This window comes from Rana temporaria, chromosome 11 (genome assembly GCF_905171775.1).
Source record: "Rana temporaria chromosome 11, aRanTem1.1, whole genome shotgun sequence".
Lineage (NCBI taxonomy): Eukaryota > Metazoa > Chordata > Amphibia > Anura > Ranidae > Rana > Rana temporaria.
Genome location: NC_053499.1, coordinates 43,390,546 through 43,415,005, shown reverse-complemented (window position 1 = coordinate 43,415,005; position 24,460 = coordinate 43,390,546). Strand labels below are relative to the sequence as shown.

At 45.8% G+C, this 24,460-nt stretch overlaps 1 protein-coding gene across 3 annotated transcripts in view; it reads right to left on the bottom strand.

Annotated features, from left to right (window-relative positions):
- The window catches only part of PKP3 (plakophilin 3), a 157,190-nt gene that overhangs the window by 99,439 nt on the left and 33,291 nt on the right, over window positions 1-24,460 (bottom strand). The window contains exon 2 of one of the 3 annotated variants that reach the window (XM_040328447.1): window positions 57-222. The exons of 1 other annotated variant lie outside the window; for it this stretch is intronic. In XM_040328447.1, the coding sequence (XP_040184381.1) occupies window positions 57-222 (166 nt within the window). Of the gene's footprint in view, window positions 1-56; window positions 1,080-24,460 lie in introns of those variants that run through there. One more of the 3 variants, XM_040328446.1, reaches the window with a different exon arrangement.

The following is a 24,460-nucleotide window of genomic DNA, read 5'->3' as shown; positions in this document are numbered from 1 at the left end:
TATAAGCAGTTTCAAGATTAGGTTGACAATCAATGAGACATTTGGATCTCTCTTACCTCCATATACGGAGCCGGCCTTTGATGACGAAGACCCCTTTTGCATCATCCTGGCCCGGACCTGTTCCTGCACGCGGGCGTTGCGCAGCTCTTGGTTCTCTTCGCGCATCTTGCGGTCCATTTGCGAGTCGGTAGGAAGCGCCAGCGAGGTGATCTGGAGGTTTGGCTGCAGGGCCGACATAAGGAAGTGAGCGTCTTGCATTTTCAAAGCCTTGAGGGTGGAAGTTCAATCTCCCACACTGTGCAGATTATATATTCCCAACGGAACGTTCACCTTTGCGCTCGTCCCCCAGACTAAATCCTTGTCCTATCTCGGAGTGGGCCTGCCTTGGCTCTGCTTCCTTAGCTGCTCCTAAGCCTACAAGGCGTTATTTGTATGCAGCAGACTGTTCCTGTCACTGGGCTGCTCTCCTAGCCTGCTCCTACGCCCCACCCTGCCATTACCTAAGTGCTCCTACCTGTCCCTGCCTTTATCTCTATACCACGCCTCTCTGACCTAATGCTCCTGTCCCTCAGCGTCTCTGTCCCTTCCTAGTCTCCCTGTCTGGGTATACACTGCTGTGTTCTATAGGAGAATGCCTGACGTTCACTTCCTACTTCTTGTAGACTCTTTCACACCTGTATATGTCAGTCCCACCTACTCCTACACCTTGTCTCCACACATCTCTCTACAAGCGCTCTTTCCTCCCAAGCCCGCCAGTGTTCTCTCATCTCCCTGACCTGCATTCTGCTGCTTTCTTTCACTCCTCACACCCTTCTTTTTTTTTCTCCTATACAAGAATGTTACGTCCCCCTCTCACTGTCAGCAAGGAATCTTCCTCCCTCTCTCTCTATTAGGGTCAGCCCCTCATTGAAAACACCACAGCAAGCCTTCAACACCTTAACCCAAAAGAGAACCCAACTGTTAGACCACTGCAATAGACAAGCTGTCATATAAACACATGGAACTTTTTTTTCCCCCCAAAACTTGTCTTTGTGGGTTAACCTTTTCCCTCCCATAGCCTTTTTTTGTTTGTTTTTTTTCACACATGCTAAAATGCAAATTTTTAAAGGAACATGCACTAATGCCGCGTACACACCATCACTTTATGTGATGAAAAAAACCGACGTTTTTAAAAATGTCACTTTAATTGACCGTGTGTGGGGGAAAACGACGTTTTATGTCTTGTAAAAAACGACCAAAAAAAATTGAAGCATGCTTCAATTTTATGTGTCGTTTTTCAAAACGTTGTTTTTTACTTCACAGAAATTGACCGTGTGTAGCAAAAAACGTCGTTTAAAAAGACGTTTTTACACCCGCGCATGCCCAGAAGCTAGTTATGAAGCGAGCTTCAATGGAAAAACGTGGTGGAACGTAACCTCGCTTTGCTAGAACATTGTGAGAAAAACGATGGTGTGTAGGCAACTTCGTCTTTGAAAATTGAAGTTTCAAAATGGTCATTTTTTACCTCACAGAAAATGTCGTTTTTTTTCATCACATAAAGTGATGGTGTGCATTTAGGCTCCATTCACACTAATGCTTTTTTTGATGCATTTTGCAGAAATGCAGGGAATTTTTATAACATGGTTTCCTATGGAACATGTTCACATCAATGCTTTTTTGTGCCTCTGCGCTTTTGGAAAGGGTCAGGGACTTTTTTCCCTGCAAAAAGCAGCGTTTTACATGCAATAGAATTCAATGGACCTGCATCCAAAACGCAAGTGCCGCGATTTTGCCGCGATTTTGCGTTTTTTTTAAACTGTTTATAGCTGGTTGTTAAAGGAAATGTAAAAAGATTAAAATTACTGGCTAAAAAACAAAAACGCAAATCGCTGTAAAATCGCGGTAAAAACGCACGTCAAAAAACGCAGCAAGCACTGCAAAAACGCTCAAAAGCAACATGCATAGGTGTGAATCGAGCCTTAAAACACCAAGGGGGTTATTTACAAAAGGCAAATCCACTTTGCAGTACAAGTACAAATTACAAGTGCAAAGTGGAAGTGCAGTCGCTGTAGATCCGAGGGGGACATGCAAGGAAAATAAAATACAGCATTTTAGCTTGCACATGATTGGATAATAAAATCGGCAGAGCTTCCCCTCATTTCAGATCTACCCCTCAGATTTACCGCGACTGCACTTCCAAGTGCACTTTCAGGCCAGGTTCAAACCTATGCGTATTGAATGCGCATTTCCCTGCATTCAATTTGCATAGCAGGAGAATGTGACTGTATGGAGCCGGTCCGGTGCGGTGTGCCGGAAAAACACGTGCCTTTTTTTGTGCGTTTTTATGTTCAATTTTAGCCCAAAATTCTTACAAACAAATTACGCCTGAATTTTGGCTTAATACGACCAACGTAAGTCTTCTACGCCGTCGTATCTTAGGTGCATATTTACGCTGGCCGCTAGGGGCACTTCCGTTGATTTACGCGTCGAATATGCAAATGAGCAAGACACGCTGATTCACAAACGTACTTGCGCCCGGCGCATTACTATACGCTGTTTACGTAAAGCGTACGGCCGGCGTAACTTTACCTCTCATAAAGCAGGGGTAAGTCATGTTAACGTATAGGACGTCGGAACACCCGTAGTTTACGTAAGTTTACGTAAGTCGTACGTGAATAAGGCTGTGCGTAAGTTACGTTTACGTCGTAGGCAGTGTTCGACGTATCTTAGGCATTCTAACCGACGTGATTTTGAGCATGCGCACTGGGATACGTCCACGGACGGCGCATGCGCCGTTCGTTCGGCCCCTAATTTGCATGGGGTCACGGCTCATTGTAATACAACACGCCCACTGCCTTGATAATTTGAATTAGGCGGGCTTACGCCGGCCCATTTACGCTACGCCGCCGTAACTTAAGTTCTTTCTGAATACAGTACTCGCCTCTCTAAGTTACGGCGGCGTAGTGTATATGAGATGCGCTACGCCCGCCTAAAAATACGCCAGTCTTTCTGAGTCTGGCCCATAGTTTGCACTTGTAGTGCAAAGTGGATTTGCCTTTAGTATATAACCCCCCATATATTTTCTAAATTCTTAGGACCCATGTAATAGCTGTAAATATATATTTTCAGTAAAGAAAAAAAATATACATTCAAATTTTATTGAAGTGAGTTTATTTAGTGAACAAAAATAAAATCTCCACATTTTCTGTAAAATCTAAAAGATGAGTCAGGTTAACAGATACCAACTACACTATATTGCCAAAGGTATTGGGACACCTGCCTTTAGGGCACTTTCACACTGAGGCGCTTGGTGCGCTGGCGGTAAAGCGCCGCTATTTGTGGCGGCGTTTTACCGCCGCGTTTGCCATGATTTTCAGCCACTAGCGGGGAGATTTTAACCCCCCACTAGCGGCCTAAAAAGGGTTACACCTGCACACAAAACGCTGCTGCAGTGGCGGTTTGCAGGCGGTTTTAGCTGCATTTTACCATCGTGTTTGCTGCGATTTTCGGCCACTAGCGGGGAGATTTTGATCCCCGCTAATGGCCGAAAAAGGGTTAAACCTGCCCGCCAAACACAGCTGCAGTGGCGGTTTGTAGGCGGTACAGCCGTGCTGCCCCATTGATTCCAATGGGCATGGGCGCTATAGGTGCGGTATTTTTACCGCTCCTACCGTGCCTCAAACATTCATCTGGCAGGACTTTTTTTTACTGTCCTGCCAGCGCAATGCTCCAGTGTGAAAGCCCTTTCACACTGGATAGAAAGGAGCGGCTCTTTCAGGCGCTATTTTTAGCGCAATAGCGCCTGCAAAGCGCCTCAGTGTAAAAGCAGCCTAACACACATATAAACTTTAAAGTGGTTGTAAACCCACGAGGACAACAAAAATACCTGCAAGACTAATGCTGCATACAGACGATCGGACATTCCGACAACAAAACCGTGTTTTTTTTTCCGACGGAATGTTGGCTCAAACTTGTCTTGCATACACACGGTCGTACAAATGTTGTTGGAAATTCCGAACGTCAAGGGCGCGGTGACGTACAACACGTACGACGAGCCGAGAAATATTAAGTTCAATAGGCAGTGCGATTCTTCTGCTTGATTCCGAGCATGCGTGGAATTTTGTTACTTCGGAATCCTGTACACACTCCTAAACCTTGTGAACAGCCTTCCCAGAAGAGTTGAAGCTGTTATAGCTGCAAAGGGTGGGCCAGCTCAATATTGAACCCTACGGACTAAAGCCTCGTACACACGGTTGGACATCCAACAAACTTTCCCTTGGATTTTTGTCCGAAGTGATTTGTCCGGTCACACCCATAGCATATACATGCTCTGACTTTTCTGCAAACGTTTCTAAAACTTTCCCAACATCACGTGTCGTTTCTGCTCTTTTCTGCTCTTTATCGCCACCCTTTGGTTAACTTCTGCTATTGTTGGTTGATTTTAACATTGGTTCTGGGCATGCGTATTTGTACTTCGGACAAAAGTCCGATGGCTTGCTGTACACACGGTCGGACTAGGCACCATCGGACTTTTGTCCGTTTGCAGACCGAACTTTTTGTCCGACGAAACCCGAAAAAGTTGGTCCGATGGAGCGTACACACGGTCGGACAAATGTGAAAACTTGCAGATTTTGAAGTTTGTTGGACGAAAGTCCGACCGTGTGTACGGGCCTTAAGATTGGGATACCATTAAAGTTCATGTGCATGTAAAGGCAGGTGTCCTAATACTTTTGACAATATAGTGCATGTCAAGACTTAAAATTGTTTAAAATGGTAACAAACCATGATACCAAGAATTTTTCATAATTTACGCCCGTTGGGGCTCATTCACACTTCAGAGAACATTTGAGAAGTGGTAAGGAGGTGTTGTATCACTTCCTTGCTGACTGATTAGCTAATTCTGACACTTCCTACATACATGTAAAAATCAAAATTTTGTTGCTAGAAAATGACTTAGCACTCCCAAGCATTCTATATATTTTTTAGCAGAGGCCCTATAGAATAAAATGATGGGTGTTTTTTTTTTTATGTCACACGGTATTTGAGCAGAGGTTTTTCAAATGCATTTTTTTGGGAAAAAATACACTTTAATGAATTTTATTGCACACAATGTAAAATGAATAAATAGATGCCTAGCATGTCACGCTTTAAAATTGCATACGCCAATAGAATGGCGCCAAACTACAGTGCCTAAAATTCTCGGGGAGGGGGGGGGGTGGGGGGACTGACTGCCGCAAATTGAGAAGCAGGGGGAGGGGCCCTTTACAAAAAAAAAGAAGAAATAAAGAAAAATATATATAAAAAAATGGGGGTAGCCCTCCAGGGCCCTGGGGACCTCTGGGCCCTTTAATAAAAAGAAAAAAACAAATAAAATATATATATACTTTTTTTAAAAAAAGGTATATATATGTAGGTATATATATATATAAAAAGAAATTAAAAAAAAAGGGGCTTGCCATCCGGGACCTCTGACATTTATAAAAAAAAAGGGGGGGGGGGTTGCCATCCAGGGCCCTGGGGACCTCTGGGCCCTTTAATAAAAAAAATATATATATATATATATATATATATATATATATATATATATATATATATATATATATATATATATATAAAAAAAGAAAAAAAAAGAAATAAAATAATATAAAAAAAAAATTAAATTTGTTTAAACAAAAAAGGGGGATTGCCATCCGGGGCCCTGGGGACCTCTGGGCCCTTTAATAATAATAATAATAATAATAATAATATATATATAAAAAGAAATAAAAAATATATATATATAAAAAATTGGCCCTTTAATAAAAAATAAAATAAAAATATATTAAAAAAAAGAATATATTTTTTTATAAAAAATAAATAAAAAAAAGGGGGGGTTTCCGTCCGGGGCCATGGAGGGTTGCCATCCGGGCCCCTGGGGACCTCCGGGCCCCTTACAGGTGTACTGCCTGTACCCCCCTGATGGCGGCCCTGTATAGGACTGCATAATTATAGACACATTGGGGGACATGGGTCCATTCACACCAGAACACAGTTAACTAGAATGCATTGCATTAGTATGCCCATCCATTCATAGAAGTTAGAAAAAACTGCCCATCCTCCATTTATCAATCACTTTTCATTGATGGCAGCTATAGCACCGCTTCTATGAATGGAGGAGGGGGCAGATAGAATGGTCTTAGTTGGCACTCCTGGGGAGTGCCTCTGCCAGTTCCCGTGACTGTATTAACCCCCGCAGAACAAGAGATTACCACTGTGGGAGTGTTAGGGGTAAAGGAAAGAGGGGTTCACCTAGGACAGCAGCCACCAGCACAAGGGACACTTCTAAATAAATGTAAGTATTGCCCCTTGTGCTGATTTTTCTCTTTTGTTAACCAAACTTAAGCCGAACATAGATAATTCGAATCTCGGCCAGTTCAGCAGGTACCAGCCAAGATTCGATCTATCTCTGTGCAGGCTGATTGTACCCAAGTTGACCCATCGATCGATTTGGGTACAACCAGCATGTCAGAGTTGTATGTGACTACTGCCAGTGGCGACAGCCACTAGCAGTAATCATTGTGCTCTCCTGGCAGGGCTGGCTCCCAGCCGGGAGAACACAATAGCTTTGCAGGAGGAATTCCGTCTATGGGCGGCTTTTGACAAGCCATAGATTATGCGATTTTGTTACCTGCAATCACGAGTTGCAGCAAAGAAAATCGATCGATTCCCCCATCAACACGCTCAGTGTTGGTGGGGGAATCAATCTATTTTCTTTGCTGCAACTCGTGGTTGCAGGAAACAAGATCGCATAATCTGTATAGTTATTCATTTATCGAGCAACTTGAGTACCACCAGCCTATCTGATTTTTCATGCAATTATTGAGAGCGTCTATGGCTGCGAGCAATAATCACTGTGTGTTCTCCCGGCTGGGATGGCTCCCCCCAAACCCTCTCTTTGGGAGAACGGAATAGCTTGGTTGCAGGAAAGAAAGTCGCATAATCTATGACTTGTCTAAAGACGGTTCGAATTTGGGCCAAGTCCATACCTCCCAACTTTCTGAGATGGGAACAAGGGATACCTATTAGCAAAAGTATGCAGGCATAGGACACACACCTCTGTCACGCCCCCTTAAAGAAGAATTATACAAAAAAATATATTAATTAAACCCACAAGTGCTTTTTTTACCACTACTATTCCTTTATATAGGCTCTTGAAATTTACAAAAGCAGCAATTTAGAAATTAAATAAAAAGTTTAGCACCAGGAAACACTTTTTAAGAGATAAAAAGTACATCCTATATACAACTACAGTGGAACCTCGGATTGCGAGTAACGCGGTTAACGAGCGTTTCCCAATCCAAGCACTGTATTTAAAAAAATCCGAACTTGGTTTGCGAGTGTTGTCTCGCCAAACAAGCAGGATTCATGCCACAGCGGTGGGGGGGGGGGGGGGGTGCCGGAGCCGAACGGTGCAGATCGGAAATGCACGGAAAGGCCCGAGGACAGTTCGGCTGACCTTGGCAAACCTTGGAAAGGCTCGTGAACTAAGGGCCAGATTCACATAGAACTGCGGCGGCGTAACGCATCGTAGATACGTTACACCGCCGCAAGTTTTCATCGCAAGTGCCTGATTCTCAAAGCACTTGCATGAAAACTTACGCTGGCGGCCTCCGGCGTAAGCCTGCGTAATTCAAAGGGGCGTGTGCAATTTAAATTAAGCGCGCTCCCGCACCGGACCTACTGCGCATGCTCCGTTTTGAATTTCCCGCCGTGCTTTGCGCGAAGTGACGTAATTTTTTCGAACGGCGACGTGCGTAGCGTACTTTTGTATTCCCGGACGTCTTACGCAAGATCAAAAAAATTTCAAATTTCGACGCGGGAACGACGGCCATACTTTATACAGCACATACGTGTGCTGTGTAAAGTTAGGGCAGCAAAAACGACGACTAACTTTGCGACGGGAAACTAGACTAGCAGCGACGTAGCGAACGCGAAAAACCGTCGTGGATCGCCGTAACTACTAATTTGCATACCCCACGCTGGTTTACGACGCAAACTCCCCCCAGCGGCGGCCGAGGTATTGCATCCTAAGATCCGACAGTGTAATTCAATTACACCTGTCGGATCTTAGGGCTATCTATGCGTAACTGATTCTATGAATCAGTCGCATAGTTAGGAAGACCCTAAAACAGAGATACGACGGCGTATCAGGAGATACGCCGTCGTATCTCTTTTGTGAATCTGGGCCTTGGTTTGCGAGTGTTGTCTCGCTAAACGAGCAGGATTCAGGCCAAAGCGGTGTGGGCGGGGGGGTGGTGCCGGAGCCGAACGGAGCAGATCGGAAATGCACGGAAAGGCCCGAGGACAGTTCGGCTGACCTCAACAAACCTTGGAAAGGCTCGTGAACTGAGTCTTTCCGAGGTTTGCTGAACGGAGTTGTTTCCGAGGCTCTTCGGCTTCCCCCCCTCTCCGGTTCTGGCAGAAGCGGTATTGCATGCCATTGAAGTCAATGCAAAACAAATTATTCTCGTTTCCATTGACTTCATTGGGGAAACTCGCTTTGATATGTGAGTACTTTGGATTACAAGCATTCTCCTGGAACGGATTATGCTCGTAATCCAAGGTTCCACTGTATATAGATCAGTCCAAAACGAGGGACAAATGAGGAGGAATAAGGCACAGAGGGACTTTGTTCCAAATCAGGGACAGTCCCTCAAAATCAGGACAGTTGGGAGCTCTGCAATTCAGCAGGACCAAACGATATTTGAACCATGTATGGGCAGGCTGATTGTACCCAAGTTAATTTATCGATCAACTTGGGTACAACCAGCCTGTCAGATTTTTCATGCCATTATTGATAGTGGGTAGATTCAGGTAGGGGCGCGCACTGATACGGCGGCGCAGCGTATCGTCTTTACGCTACACCGCCGTAAATTACAGGAGCAAGCGCTGTATTCACGAAGCACTTGCTCCGTAATTTGCGGCGGCGTAGCGTAAAAGGGGCCGGCGTAAGCGCGCGTAATTCAAATGATCCAGTAGGGGGCGTGGATCATTTAAATTAGGGGCGTTCCCGCGCCGAACGTACTGCGCATGCGCCGTCCCTAAAATTTCCAGACGTGCATTGCGGTAAATGACGTCGCAAGGACGTCATTGGTTTCGACGTGAACGTAAATGGCGTCTAGCGTCATTCACGGACGACTTACGCAAACGACGCTGGAACGACGTCCATACTTAATATTGGCTGCGCCTCCTAATAGCAGGAGCAGCCTTAAGCCGAAAACGAGTTACGCAAATGACGTAAAAACTACCGCCGGGCGCACGTACGTTTGCGAATCGGCGTAAGTATGTAATTTGCATACTCTACGCTGACAACTACGGAAGCGCCACCTAGCGGCCAGCGTGAGAATGCACCCTAAGATACGACGGCGTAAGAGACTTATGCCAGTCGTATCTTCGGCTAATGTCGGCGTATCTAGCTTTCTGAATACAGAAAATAGATACGCCGGCGTAGCTTTGAATTTACGCAGCATATTTATGGATACGCCGGCGTAAATCGTTCCTGAATCTACCCCAGTGACTATAGAAGCTAGCAATAATTACTGTGATCTCCTGGCCGGGATGGCTCCCCCCGCCCCCCCTGCCGGGAAAACGAAATAACTTACCCCATGGTTTCAGGAAAGGAAAATCGCACCATCTATGGCTGTCTTAAGGCTTTAACTCAAACAGGAAATCATTATCCTTTTGTTTATAAACAAAACAATGTGATTACAATGTCATCACTGTGGTGGCAATCACGTTTCTTGATCACACGGCATTGTTGATAAACATGTCTATGTTAGTGTCTTGTCTTTGTTTATTATTATTACATTATATGTAATAGATTGTTCATTATTTATTATTATACTTTGCCTGCAAAACTTCATCCTATATAAATAGTTTCTTTCCTGACTATAAACACACAGAACACTCACATGCTAAATACTACAGGGAGGTGCCATAGGAATTTTTAGTAAAATATTATTCTAAATATTTCCTAATTTCTACTAATACTGTTTTTGAGGCCCCTGCTGTGTTGTGTGGGAATAGAAGAGCAGTAGTCATAACACTGATCTATAGGGTGGAAGACAAAGAAGCTGAACCCCCCCAAAGGTCAAGGTTTGCTCCGCTGTGTTCCTTGTGATAACACAAAAGCAGAAGATTCCCGGCCCCTCTTCTGACCAGAAACTCTTCTACTGGCAGTGAACTGGCTGAAATGCTGATGATTGTACAACTACAGAAACTGGCAGTACACGCGGTCGTTTTTCGGCAGGAAAAAAAACGAAATTTTTAAAAACGTCATTTAAAATCATCGTGTGTGGGCTTCACAACGTTTTTCGGCTTCTGAAAAAAAAATTCGAACATGCTGCATTTTTTAACCACTTAAGCCCCGGACCAATATGCTGGCTAAAGACCCAAGGTGTTTTTACAGTTCGGGACTGCGTCGCTTTAACAGACAATTGCGCGGTCGTGCGACGTGGCTCCCAAACAAAATTGGCGTCCTTTTTCCCCCACAAATAGAGCTTTATTTTGGTGGTATTTGATCACATCTGCGTTTTTTAGTTTTTGCGCTATAAACAAAAATAGAGCGACAATTTTGAAAAAAATGCAATATTTTTTACTTTTTGCTATAATAAATATCCCCCAAAAACATATATAATTTTTTTTTTCCTCCATTTAGGCCGATACGTATTCTTCTACCTATTTTTGGTAAAAAAAATCGCAATAATCGTTTATCGGTTGGTTTGCGCAAAATTTATAGCGTTTACAAAATAGGGGATAGTTTTATTGCATTTTATTTTTTTTATTTTTTTTACTACTAATGGCGGCGATCAGCGATTTTTTTCGTGACTGCAACATTATGGCGGACACTTCGGACAATTTTGACACATTTTTGGGACCATTGTCATTTTCACAGCAAAAAATGCATTTAAATTGCATTCTTTATTGTGAAAATGACAGTTGCAGTTTGGGAGTTAACCACAGGGAGCGCTGTAGGAGATAGGGTTCACTGTGTGAGTGTTTACAACTGTAGGGGGGTGTGGCTGTAGGTGTGACGTCATCGATCGTGTCTCCCCTATAAAGGGGATGACGCGATCGATACGCCGCCACAGTGAAGCACGGGGAAGCCGTGTTTACACATGGCTCTCCCCGTTCTTCAGCTCCGGGGACCGATCGCCGCACTCGAGCGGCGATCGGGTCCGCGGGACCCGCGGTCCCGGTCCCGGAGCTTCGGACCGGGTCGCGGGAGTGTGCCGCGGACAGCTGGGTACAAGTACAAGACGTATATATACGTGCTTGTGCCCAGCCGTGCCATTCTGCCGACGTATATGTGCAGGTGGCGGTCCTTAAGTGGTTAATGTCGTTTTTTAAAATGTCATTTTTCGGGTTGTAAAAAATGATCGTGTGTGGGTTAAAACGACATTTTAAACCCGCGCATGCCCAGAAGCGAGTTATGAGACGGGCGCGCTCGTTCAGGTAAAACTACCATTCATAATGGAGTAAGCACATTCATCACGCTGTAACAGACCAAAAATCGCAAATCGTCTTTTACTAACAAGGAATCAGCTAAAAGTAGCCCAAAGCGAATAGAACTTCCCCTTCAGAGTGTCGTCGCACGTGTTGTACGTCACCGCGCTTTGTTCATCATTTTTTAAAAACGATGGTGTGTGGGCAATGTCGTTTTTAATGATGAACTTTGTTTTTTGGACATGCTGAAAATGTCGTTTTTTTTTATGCCGAAAAACGACCGTGTGTACGCCGCATAGGAATGTGTAACTGTGACATCAGTTTATAATAGCACTTTGTACTGCAAAAATTATTCGGAACTTGTCACTTATTTATTGAAAAGAAACTCAAAAATAGCTGTAGGTACAGATCTCAGAATATTTATCCGGTGAAAAGATCCAGCCGATGGCAGATTGGGAAATGTGCTGCATTCATTACATAATATGTTTATTATGTAATGGAGGAATCCTAATATGCAACATAAATGATACATTATGCAAGCTCTTCTATACCTACTGAGTGACAGAGTAATACTTACTAATATATATCTTTGTCAACAGAATTGGAGGAACTGAATGACACAATAATTTGTCATAAAATCTTGTGAAAGAACACACTTAGCCAGATTCACATACCCAGCCCTAACTTTGCGGCAGCGTAGTGTATGGTGCTTACACTACGCCACCGTAAGTTAGCGAGACAAGTACATGATTCACAAAGTACTTGCCTGCTAAGTTACGACGGCGTAGCCTAAAGCGAGCGGGCGTAAGGGCGCCTAATTCAAAATAGGCTGAGGGGGCGTGTTCTATGTTAATTTGTGTTGACCTGACGTGAATGATGTTTTTTTGGAACGGCGCATGCGCCGTCCGCCTACATATCCCAGTGTGCATTGCGGCAAAGTACGCCGCACGGGCCTATTGGTTTCGACGTGGACGTAAATTACGTAAATCCCTATTCACGGACGACTTACGACGTAAAATTTTCGAATTTCGACACGGGAACGACGGCCATATTTAACATTACTATTCCAGCTATTTGATGGAATAACTTTAGGCCTGATAATGCGTTACGTAAACGGCGTATCTGTACTGCGTCGGCCGGGCGTACGTTCGTGAATAGGCGTATCTAGTGATTTACATATTCTACGCAGCCCGCAATGGAAGCGCCACCTAGCGGCCAGCCTAAATATTGCACCCTATGATAGGACGGCGCAAGCCGTCGTATCTTAGATAGGTTTAAGTGTATCTCTGTTTGAGAATACACTTAAACTTAGGTCGGCGCAGATTCCGAGTTAGGTCGGCGTATCTACTGATACGCCGGCCTAACTCTTACTGAATCTAGCTAACTCACTCTAGTGAGTAGGGATCTTATGCCTTGTACACACAACTGGTTTTCCCGTCGGAATTCCTCTCAAGCCTGCCTTGCATACACACCGTCACACAAAAGTCTGATGAACTTTTGACTGCCAAGAACGCGGTGATGTAAAAGACTACGACGAGCTGACAAAATTAAGTTCTATGGGCCAGATCCACAGCCAGCCGCGTAACTTAAAAATTCCCATTTAAGTTACACTGCCGGAAAATTTCTACCTAAGTGCCCGATCCACAAAGCACTTACCTAGAAATTTTCGGCTGTGTAACTTAAATCCGGCCGGCGCAAGGCGTTCCTATTCAAATGGGGCGAGTCTCATTTAAATTAGGCGCGCTCCCGCGCCGGCTGTACTGTGCATGCTCACGACGTCATTTTCCCGACGTGCATTGCGCGGTTTTACGTTACGCTGAGTTTTGTGAATCGTGCCGGGTAAAAAAAGTTGCGTCGGGAAAAAAAAAAGATACGGCGGGAAAAAAATAATAAAAAATAAATAAATAACAGTGTCGCGGGAAAGAAGGGTCTACTTTTACATGGTGTACTAACTTTACACTTTGTAAAAGCAGCCCTAATTTTGCGTTTGCAAACTAATACTTATGGAGAAAAAACGAAGCGTAAAAGCTTCGTGGATCTCCGTAAGTGCTAATTTGCATACCCGAGGCGGCATTTCGACTCGAAATGCCCCAGCGGCAGATGCGGTACTGCATCCTAAGATCCGGCAGTGTAAGTCCCTTACACATGTCGGATCTTCTGCCTATCTATTGGAAACTGATTCTGTGGATCAGTTCCAAAGATAGAAACAGGGATACGACTGCGTATCAGTAGATACGCTGGCATATCCCTTTTGAGGATCTGGCCCTATGCTTCCAAGCATGCATCTAATTGTTTCCGAGCATGCACGGTTTTTCCCATCGGAAAAGCTTACAGAGGAACGGTTTTCCAGCTAGAATTTTTTCCTGATGGGGAAAAAAGAGATCCTACTTTTTTCCGGCAGTTTTCCCGTCGGAAAAACTGCGAAGGAGCATACACACGGTGGGAATTCTCGGGCAAAAGCTCTCATCGCAGTGTCCTTTCAATCTTGTGCCGATTATGGAGATAGGCGAGGAGCGCCGATCATAAATAGGAGGATTTGGAAACTTCAGCTGGTTGGAGAACAATGAAAGAGCACTTTATTGGTGTATGACATAAGACATAACCAGTACATTTCCGGGCATTTCGTTTCATAGTTACATAGCAGGCGAGGTTGAAAAAAGACACAAGTCCATCAAGTCCAACCTATGTGTGTGATTATATGTCAGGGATTTGGGCTCCCTCTTTTTTTTATGGCTTTGGGCTCAGGGCTGTTGGCCATGGGGACTATAGACTGTCTCCTGTTCTGGAGTGTCTGTATCACCTGCAGTGGAACACTGATATCATATTAGGACATGGACTTCAGTCCGCATGACCAACAGAACTACTGTAGACCTACCCCCACAGGTGCCCCTGATATTAACTGGTTCTTTCCCAAACAGTACAGAGGCCACCAGTCACCCTAGCAACAGTCCATACAGTCCGGCTCCAGTAACCAGTCATGGGGTTGTCTTTTTAAGCTTTATTGCTGATAAACTTGAACAGAAAAGAAAGGTGCAGGGTGGTATGGGATACTCCAAGAACACTAAATTAGCATGCTTACTTCACTAGGCTAGGCTTCTCAGAACAGTCTTTATACCAATGACAAAGGGGAATGGCCAGAACTGAGACACTGTAAGAGCCATCTCAGTGAGAGCTACCACTGGCACTTAAAGCGGTTCTCCACCCTAAAGTGAAGTCCCGCTGATCGGAACCCTCCCCTCCCCTCCGGTGTCACATTTGACACCTTTCAGGGGGAGGGGGGTGCAGATACCTATCTAAAGACAGGTATTTTCACCCACTTCCGGCCCGCCATTCACGGGCAAAAGACGGGCATTGCGTCACATCCCGTCGCCCCCCCCCCGTTGTGTGCTGGGAACACTCGGCTCCCAGCACACAGCGGGAGCCAATGCGCCGTAGGGAACCGGGCAGTGAAGCCGCAGCGCTTCACTTCCTGGTTCCCTCAGCGTGGATGGAGGGGGGAGCAGCAGGGTGACGAGCGATCGCTCGTGCTCTGCTGCGGACGCCGCTGGACCCCAGGACAGGTAAGTGTCCTAATATTAAAAGTCAGCAGCTGCAGTATTTGTAGCTGCTGGCTTTTAATATTTTTTTTTGGCGGAACATCCGCTTTAAGCTGCCTATTTGACTCTCCCACCCCTATGTTCTGGAAACTTTCACAAAGCAGGGGGAAGCAGTCAAACCTGTAACCTGTGAGATCTAGAACAACCCAAAGAAATCAATAACTGCTCCAATGAGTGCAAAGGAGCCGAAAGCTACATTTGTCTGAAATCCTAGCAGCCAATCTAGCAGGGTGCTACACTACCAAAGAAGAAGTCCAAATACTCCAAAACACATTGACCATGTTTTATGTCAAGCACCAATAAAGTGATCATTGTTCTCCAACTGGCTGTTTACGCACATTGCTCCTAAAACTATCTCCACAATCAGTAGCTGATGTGGACACAGCCAGCAGTCTGCAAATCTTGGCATTAGCCACAAGGACTGGTGTGTCTGCATAGGCATTAGCTCCAGTTGCTGGCTTGTCCCACGCAACCCTACCAAAAAAAGCTAAAATATTTTACTTCTGGATCAGGAGAAACCAGACTATGGTGAGGGAAAGGAGGGGGCAGGGGGTGACAAATTCACAGTGCAGTGTAAACTCCTAGCCCATTTGTGGAATTTGTAAGGTACAGAGAGTGGAGCCTGGTGACTGGCCAGTGTAACTTTCGCGCAAAAGCACAGGCGTTACATTGTCAGAGAATGGATAAACGGGAAGGACTCCAAACTTGGAAGAAGTGGAGGAGATGATGGTGGGTGGAATGGCAGGAGACAACCCTAAACTGTCAGTGCTGACTAAAGCCTCGTACACACGATCAGACTTCCATCTGACTTTTCTGTGGATTTTGGTCCGAAGGCGCGTTGGCCGTGAAATTGGTATGCATACACATGGCAGAACATTTTCAGCCAACAAACACGAACATAGTGATGTAATAGACGTACTACGTGGTTTTTCTGCTCTTTAGCGCCACCCTGTAGGCAACTTCTGCTGATGTTGTCTTATGCTTAGCATTGGTTCTGAGTCGGGTTGTCCCGATACCGATACTAGTATCGATACCGAGCATTTGCCCGAGTACTTGTACTTGGGCAAATGCTCCGATGCTTCACCCGATACCTGTACAGTCAGGGAGGATCCGTGTTGCCTGGGGGAGTTACAAACACCGATCTCCCTGTATTTCTATAAAGCCTGACAGCTTCTCCCTGGACCCTCCCCCTTTTCAGCTGCTTTAGTGAAATCTATACGAACGATGCTTGTAAGTTGTAACTCCCCCCAGTCCCCCCTCCGTACTGCAGCTGTCCTTCTCCCTGTGCCCCTCAGTTCTGCTGCTCTCCCCGGCTCCTTCTTTTCTGAATGAACAGAGTCAGTGATCACTGACTCTGTCCATTCACATAACTGAAACATCGTAACCTGTATTTACGATGCTTCAGTTTATGAATGGAGTGGAGCTTCTGTCTCCTGTCCATTCATTTTCAGTGCAGCTGAGGCTGCTGAGAAAGAGACTGGGGAATCTGTGTCCTTAGTCCCTTTCTCTGTCTCAAAGGTAAGATGTCAGGGGTCTGTTAAGACCCCTGATATCACACCAAAGCTCCCCAACAGGGATAAAAAAAAAAAAAATTGCAATAAATTATAAAAGAAAAATGAATTGTAAAAAATAATAAAAATTAAAATAAAAAACACACTGGGCTAGATCTTTAGATCCGCGTAACCTATCTGATTTACGATCCGCCGCCGCAAGTTTTTGAGGCAAGTGCTTAATTCAGAAAGCACTTGCCTCTAAACTTGCGGCGGCGTATCGTAAATCCCCCGCTAGGGGGCGTGTACAATTTAAATCAGGCGCGTCCCCGCGCCGATCGAACAGCGCATGCGCAGTACGCGAATTTTCCCAGCGTGCATTGCTCCAAATGACGTCGCTAGGACGTCATTGGTTTCGGCGTGAATGTAAATTACGTCCATCCGTATTCGCGAACGACTTACGCAAACGACGCAAAAAATTTAAAATTCGACCCGGGAACGACGGCCATACTTAACATAGGATACGCCGCATATAACAGGGGTAACTATCCGCCGGAAAAAGCCGAACGCAAACGACGTAAAAAAAAAGCGCCGGGCGGTCGTTCGTTTCTGAATCGGCGGAACTCCTCATTTGCATATTCCTCGCGTACAAAAAACGAAACGCCACCTAGCGGCCGGCCTGGAATTGCAGCCTAAGATCCGACGGTGTAAGTCACTTACACCTGTCGGATCTTAGGGAGATCTATGCGGAACCTGATTCTATGAATCAGGCGCATAGATATGACGGACGGAACTCAGAGATACGACGGCGTATCAGGAGATACACCGTCGTATCTCTATCTGAATCTGGCCCACTGACACCATCCACTCCCCCCCTAAAAAAAAGAAATAGAAAGAATTGTAAAATAAAATAACAAAAAATTGTAAAAAATTAAAATTGTAAAAAAAAATACTGACACATGTGCCACTGTCACATGACATTAAAAAAAAGTATCGGTAATCAGTATCGGCGAGTGCTTGAAAAAAAGTATGGATACTTGTACTCAGTCTTAAAAAAAGTGGTATCGGGACAACCCTAGTTCTGAGCATGCGTGTTTGTAATTTGGATTTTAGTCCGATGGACTTGTGTACACACGATTGGATGATCCGATGTAACAAGTTTGTTGTCCGAAAGTTTGAGAGCATGCTCAGCGAACATTTGTCCGTAGAAATTCCGACAAAAATTGTCCAATGGAGCATACAGACGATCGGATTGTCCGATAAAACACGTCCGTCAGACCGTTGTTGTCGGAAAGTCCGATCGTGTGTGTGGGCCTTAAGGGGAAACACAGAGGTAAGTCTGCCCTAATATTCAAGAACAGTCTACCGTCAGCCTTGCTAAAGTTCCTCTTAATGGGTACCCTGTGTTCCAAATATGTACATCCTATACTTCTTTAGTCTGTATTGCTTTTGCTCCAAGCTGAGTTTTGCTAAATATGGTAGTTAAACAGACACACAAATATGCAGGTTTTCCCCCAGGCTCTATGCAGACTGTTTTGTACATCTACAATATGTAGACCGCCCCTTGAAAAACAAGAGAGTGTCACTCAATACAGATGAAAAAGAGAGACAATAGGTAAAGGAAGAGCTCCATTCTTTCCAATGAGGGGCATATGGCTGGCCAATGAAATAGTGAGCACAAGCTTTTAAAGCGGTAGCAAACTCTTTTTTCTAAATTGTACCTACAGGTAAGCCTATAATAAGGATTACTTGTAGGTACAGTGAATGGGCCAGATTCACAAATGAGATACAACGGCGTTTCTCCTGATACGCCGTCGTATCTCTGTTTCTATCTATGCGACTGATTCATAGAATCAGTTACGCATAGATAACCCTAAGATCCGACAGGTGTAATAGTTTTACACTGTCGGATCTTAGGATGCAGTACCGCGGCCGCCGCTGGGGGGAGTTTGCGTCATAAACCAGCGTCGGGTATGTAAATTAGGAGTTACGGCGGATCCACAACGGTTTTTCGCGTTCGCTACGTCGCCGCTAGTCTAGTTTCCCGTCGCAAAGTTAGTCGTTTTTTTTGCTGCCCTAACTTTAGTCAGCAAGCGTATTGCTGTCTAAAGTATGGCCGTCGTTCCCGTGTCAAAATTCAAAATTTAATGTCGTTTGCGTAAGCCGTCCGGGAATACGGAAATACGCTACGCGCGTCGCCGTTCAAAAAAATGATGTCACGGCGCGCAAAGCATGGCGGGAGTTAAGAAACGAAGCATGCGCAGTAGGTCCGGCGCGGGAGTGCGCCTAATTTAAATGGCACACGCCCATTTAAATTGGCCGCCTTGCACCGGAGGCCGCCGGTGTAGTTTTCATTGCGTGCTTGGTGAATCAGGCACTTGCGATGAAAAATTGCGGCGGTGTAACGTATCTAGGATACGTTACGCCGCCGCGATTCTACATGAATCTGGCCCAATATCTCCTAAACTTGCTGTGTTTGGGAGATATTCACACTGGATGCAGCCTGTGACATCACCTGCACATGTACTCTAAGGCCTCGTACACACGACCGTTTTCCTCGACAGAATCCATCAAGAAACTTGGTGGCAGAGCTTTTTTGCCGAGGAAAACGGTCGTGTGTATGTTTTTCATCGAGAAAACTGCCGAGGAACTCGACGAGAAAAAAAAGAGAACAAGTTCTCTTTTTCCTCGTCGGGAGTCTCAATTTCCTCGTCGTGTTCCTCTCGGGCTGGTTTTCGACGAGAAACACGTTCGTGTGTATACTAAGAAACCCGCGCATGCTCAGAATAAAGTATGAGACGGGAGCGCACCCTCTGTAAAAGTAGCGTTTGTAATGGAGATAACACATTCGTCACGCTGTAACAGACTGAAAAGTGCAAATCGTCTCTTACCAAACTTTTACTTAAAGTGGAGGTTCACCCAAAAACCTTTTTTTTTAACATTAGATTGAGGCTCATTTTGTCAAGGGGAATCGGGTGTTTTTTTTACAATCGAAGCCGTACTTACCGTTTTAGAGATGCATCTTCTCCGCCGCTTCCGGGTATGGGCTGCGGGGCTGGGCGTTCCTACTTGATTGACAGGCTTCCGATAGGCTTCCGACTGTCGCATACATCGCGTCACGATTTTCCAAAAGAAGCCGAGCGGCGGTGCGCAGGCGCCGTATAGAGCTGCACCGACGTTCGGCTTCTTTCGGCTACTCGTGACGCGATGTATGCGACCGTCGGAAGCCTGTCAATCAAATAGGAACGCCCAGTCCCGAAGACCATACCCGGAAGCAGCGGAGAAGATCGCTCTCTAAAACGGTAAGTACTGCTTCGATTTTAAAAAACTACCCGATTCCCCTTGACAAAATGAGCATCAATCTAATGTTAAAAAAAAAATTCGGGTGAACTCCCGCTTTAACACGCAGTAACATGAGATTAGCAAAAGCAGCCCCAAGGGTTGTGCCAGTGGAATCGAACTTCCCCTGCCGTCGTACGTGTTGTATGTCACCGCGTTTGAGAACGAGGAGATTTTGTCTTGACCGTGTGTACGCAAAGCAAGCTTGACAGGTTTCGCGACAAGCCTAACAAGGAACTCGTCGAGGAAAAAGATGTTTCATTTACGACGAGTTCCTCGGTCGTGTGTACGAGGCCTAAAAGTCCGGCATACTGTGCCTGATCTTCAGAGCTTCATACCAGAGCCGAGGGCTCCTGTGCACATGCGCGGGAATAATGTCATCGTGGTCCCAGCCTCTCACACTGCCAAATTTCACAAACCCGGAAGGAAGACCGGGAGAAGATGTAAGCCCTGTTAGCGGTGACGGCATGCTGCTGGAGGGCTTTGTTCCAAGGTTTGTATTGTATATTATAATATAACAGGCTGAGCACTGTTAATTATTTTATAGATCTTTCCAGTTATCACACCAAGCACATATAGCCAGATTCAGGTACAGTTACGATGGCGTATCAGTAGATACGCCGTCGTAACTCTGAATCCGCGCCGTTGTATATTTAAGCGTATGCTAAAAATGAGATACGCTTAAATATTACTAAGATACGACCGGCGTAAGTCTCCTACGCCGTCGTATCTTAGCTGTCTATTTACGCTGGCCGCTAGGGGCGTGTACGCTGATTTACGCATAGAATATGTAAATCAGCAAGATACGCCTATTCACGAACGTACGCACGGCCATCGCAGTAAAGATACTCCGTTTACGTAAGGCGTTTTCAGGCGTAAAGATAAACCACCAAAAAGATGGCGCAGCCAATGTTAAGTATTGACGTCGGACAGCCGTCAAATTTTTCACGTTTTACGTCGTTTGCGTAACTCGTCCGTGAATGGGGCTGCGCGTAAGTTACGTTCACGTCAAAAGCATTGACTTTTTGCGACGTGATTTGGAGCATGCGCACTGGGATACGTCCACGGACGGCACATGCGCCGTTCGTTCGAAGCGTCATTTACGTGAGGTCACGAATAATTTCCATAAAACACGCCCACCTCTTCCACATTTGAATTAGGCGGGCTTACGCCGGCCAATTTACGCTACACCGCCGCAACTTACGGAGCAAGTGCTTTGTGAATACTGCACTTGCCTCTCTAACTTGCGGCGGCGTAACGTAAATAACATACGTTACGCCTGCACAAAGGTAAGCCGCCATACGTGAATCTACCTAATAGTGTATTCTTCTGGACATGATATTGAAAGTCCTATAACAGTGAAGAATTGAATGTCACTAAATGGCGGACCATGGTCCAGACACAGACCAAGTGATATTCCTGTCCGAACTGCAGCTATACCACTTAGCAGCATCAGTGGACTCCTCTCCTGTGTATCCTCACCCACCTGCCACTAACTTTTCAAATTAACAATCAGGTGATGGGTTGTTAGGAATGCGAGGCAGTCCTAGCAACTAATGACTTGCTTGTCAACATTAATAGTTGGGCAGCTCCTGCCTTCTGTACAGACCTACTGTATCTCCTACCTACTGTGAAGGGAGGAGGGGACCTAAAATTAAGAGGGGGGTGCTGATTTAATTGAGGTCTGTGATGTGAGGAAGGGGGAGTTGTGATGTGAGGAGGGGGTGGAGCTGTGAAATGAGGGAGGGGGCTGTGATTGCAAGGGGGCCTGTGTTTTAAAGCGTGGCTGTGATGTAAGGGGAGGAGGCTGTGACATGAGGAGGGTATGGAACTGTGAGACGAAGGGGCTGTCTGTGATTACAAGGGAGGCTGTGATGTGAGGGGTGGGGGGCTGTGCTATAAGGAAGAAGCTGTAACGTAGGATGGCTGTGATGTGAGGAGGGGGTCTGTTATTGCAAGGGGGACTGTTATGTAGGGTGGGCTGTGATTGCAAAGGGGCCTGTGTTTTAAAGGGTGGCTGTGATGTAAGGGAGGAGGCTGTGACATGAGGAGAGTATGGAACTGCGAGGTGAGGGGATATCTGTGATTGCAAGGGGGGCTGTGATGTGATGTGGGGGGGGGGCTGTGGTATAAGGGGGAAGCTGTAAAGTAGGATGGCTGTAATGTGAGGGGTGACTGTGATTGCAAGGGGGACTGTGATGTGAGGGGGGGCTGTGATTGCAAGGGGGGCTGTGATTGCAAGGGGGGCTGTGATGTGATGTGGGGGGGGGGGGGCTGTGGTATAAGGGGAAAGCTGTAAAGTAGGATGGCTGTAATGTGAGGGGTGTCTGTGATTGCAAGGGGGGCTGTGATGTGGGGGGGGCTGTGGTATAAGGGGAAAGCTGTAAAGTAGGATGGCTGTAATGTGAGGGGAGTCTGTGATTGCAAGGGGGACTGTGATGTGAGGGGGGGGCTGTGATGTGAGGAGGGGGACCATGAATGCAAGGGAGACTGATGTAAGGCGGGGCGGTGATATACAAGGCCTCCAAGTATGCAAGTGGAAATCCCCTATATTATGCATAATATAGGGTATTTCCATTTGGTTGTAATTTTACTTTGAACTTTAACCTCCCAGTAAATCTGTAGTTAAAGGAAGGCAACATGTACAATATTGGGGGGGTATAGTGTTAACCAAAACTACAGAACAAAAAGATTTGGGATGCTTATTTTAGCCCGGTAGCTGGAGAAGCAAATATAACTCTGGGGTACATCCCAAGAGGAATTACCAACAAGAGGAAGGAGTTAAGCTAGCCATACAAATATCGATTTATTTAGTTCATCATGTCAATTATTCAGTGGACAATTTTCCAACAAGCTTCTTTGATAAAAGTCTATTGAGTAACATGGGCATCCGCTCCATAGGGCAAGGGGGGGCAACTGACCCCCCCTGGAAAATCGAGAAGGTGTGGAAGAGTCTAGCGTCCGCGGGCTGTCTGAGCGATCTCGGCCCGGATGTCACACAGGCACAGCGAGCAGAGTGAAGCCGCCTCCCCCTCTACCTTTATGTGTACACAGGGGGAGGGAACCTGCTGTGCCTATGCCATGCTGATGGCTGATCTGAGATACTGAATGGGATGGGGGGAGGGGGGTCCGTCTGTGCTGAATGGAGGGGTCTGTGCGGAATGGGGGGGTCTGTGCTGAAGGGGGGGTCCATCTGTGTTGAACGGAGGGTTCTGTGCAGAATGGGGGGGTCTGTGCTGAAGGGGGGTCCATCTGTGCTGAATGGAGGGGTCTGTGCTGAAGGGGGGTCTGTACATTCTCTAGGCTATATTTATATGGGCATGGAGTGAAGCTGAATTATCTCAAGAGCTATTTCACACTGCCAGCTGACCGCGTTATCGGTAAAGCGCCACTAAAAATCGGTGCTTTACCATCGTGTTAGCTGCGCTATTCGGCCACTAGCGGGGTGCTTTTAACCCCTGTTTAAGAAAGGGTTAAATGTGTGTATCACCGCTGTCGAAGCGCCCCCCTCTGAAAAAATTTCAGCGGATGCCCATGTTGAGTAATCAACTTTTGTGAAACAAAGCCGCGCTGGTAGGGCCGTACATTGCTCAAATTTCAGACGTGTCAATACAAATTGGCTGAAATTCATGCAAAGTATGGGCAGATTTTCTGATTCCACTATGTAGAGGTAAAGTTAGACCTCATTTACAATTCCGTGTCTAGTTCAGGAGATCTCACTTACAAAAATATTGATTAGTTAGACTGAGTCCAGAGCCAGGCAGCAGAAATGGTACAAGGTCTTATGCCTCGTATACACGACCATTTTTCTCGGCAGGAAAAAAAAAAAAGTTTTTCCCGACGTGATTCCTCTCCAGCCTGACTTGCATACACACGTTCATGCAAAAAAACGTCCGACTAAAGTGCGGTGACGTACAACACCTACGAAGGGACTATAAAGGGGAAGTTCCATTCAGATGGCGCCACCCTTTGGGCTGCTTTTGGGCTGCATACTTGATTCTGAGAATGTGCGTTTTTTTCCCCTCGGAAAAGCATACACACGACCGTTTTTAGCGACGAGAAAAAAACTGATGGGAAACGCGACTTTTTTTGCGGGCAGTTTTTTCGTCAAGAAAACTGCTAGGGAGCATACACACGACCGGTTTTCATGACCAATATAAAAAATGGCAGTTTTCTCGTGTGTACAAGCCATTAGGGGTAAAACATATTAGGAGTAAGGATGAGCTTGGGTGTGTTGGGATCCCAGTCTGAACCCACCCAAGAGGTCCTGCCAGGTAGCTGTCACTGTACCGGGCCAATGGTAAGCAGCCAAGGCATTCCCACCCTGAAGCTGCATGTACACAAAAAGCATATATACATGCAGGTGCAGGGAGGGAATGCCTTGGCTGCATATGATTGGCTCAGTACAGTGACAGCTTCTTGGCGGGCTTGTCAGTGGGTTTAGTCTAGGATCCCAACATGTCTGAGCTCATTCCTAACTGGGAGAGACTTGAGGAACTCAATATGGTCAGTCCTTGAGAAACAAAGAATCCGTGGACATTGATTGAAAACAGGCTCAGGGCTTAAGAAGTT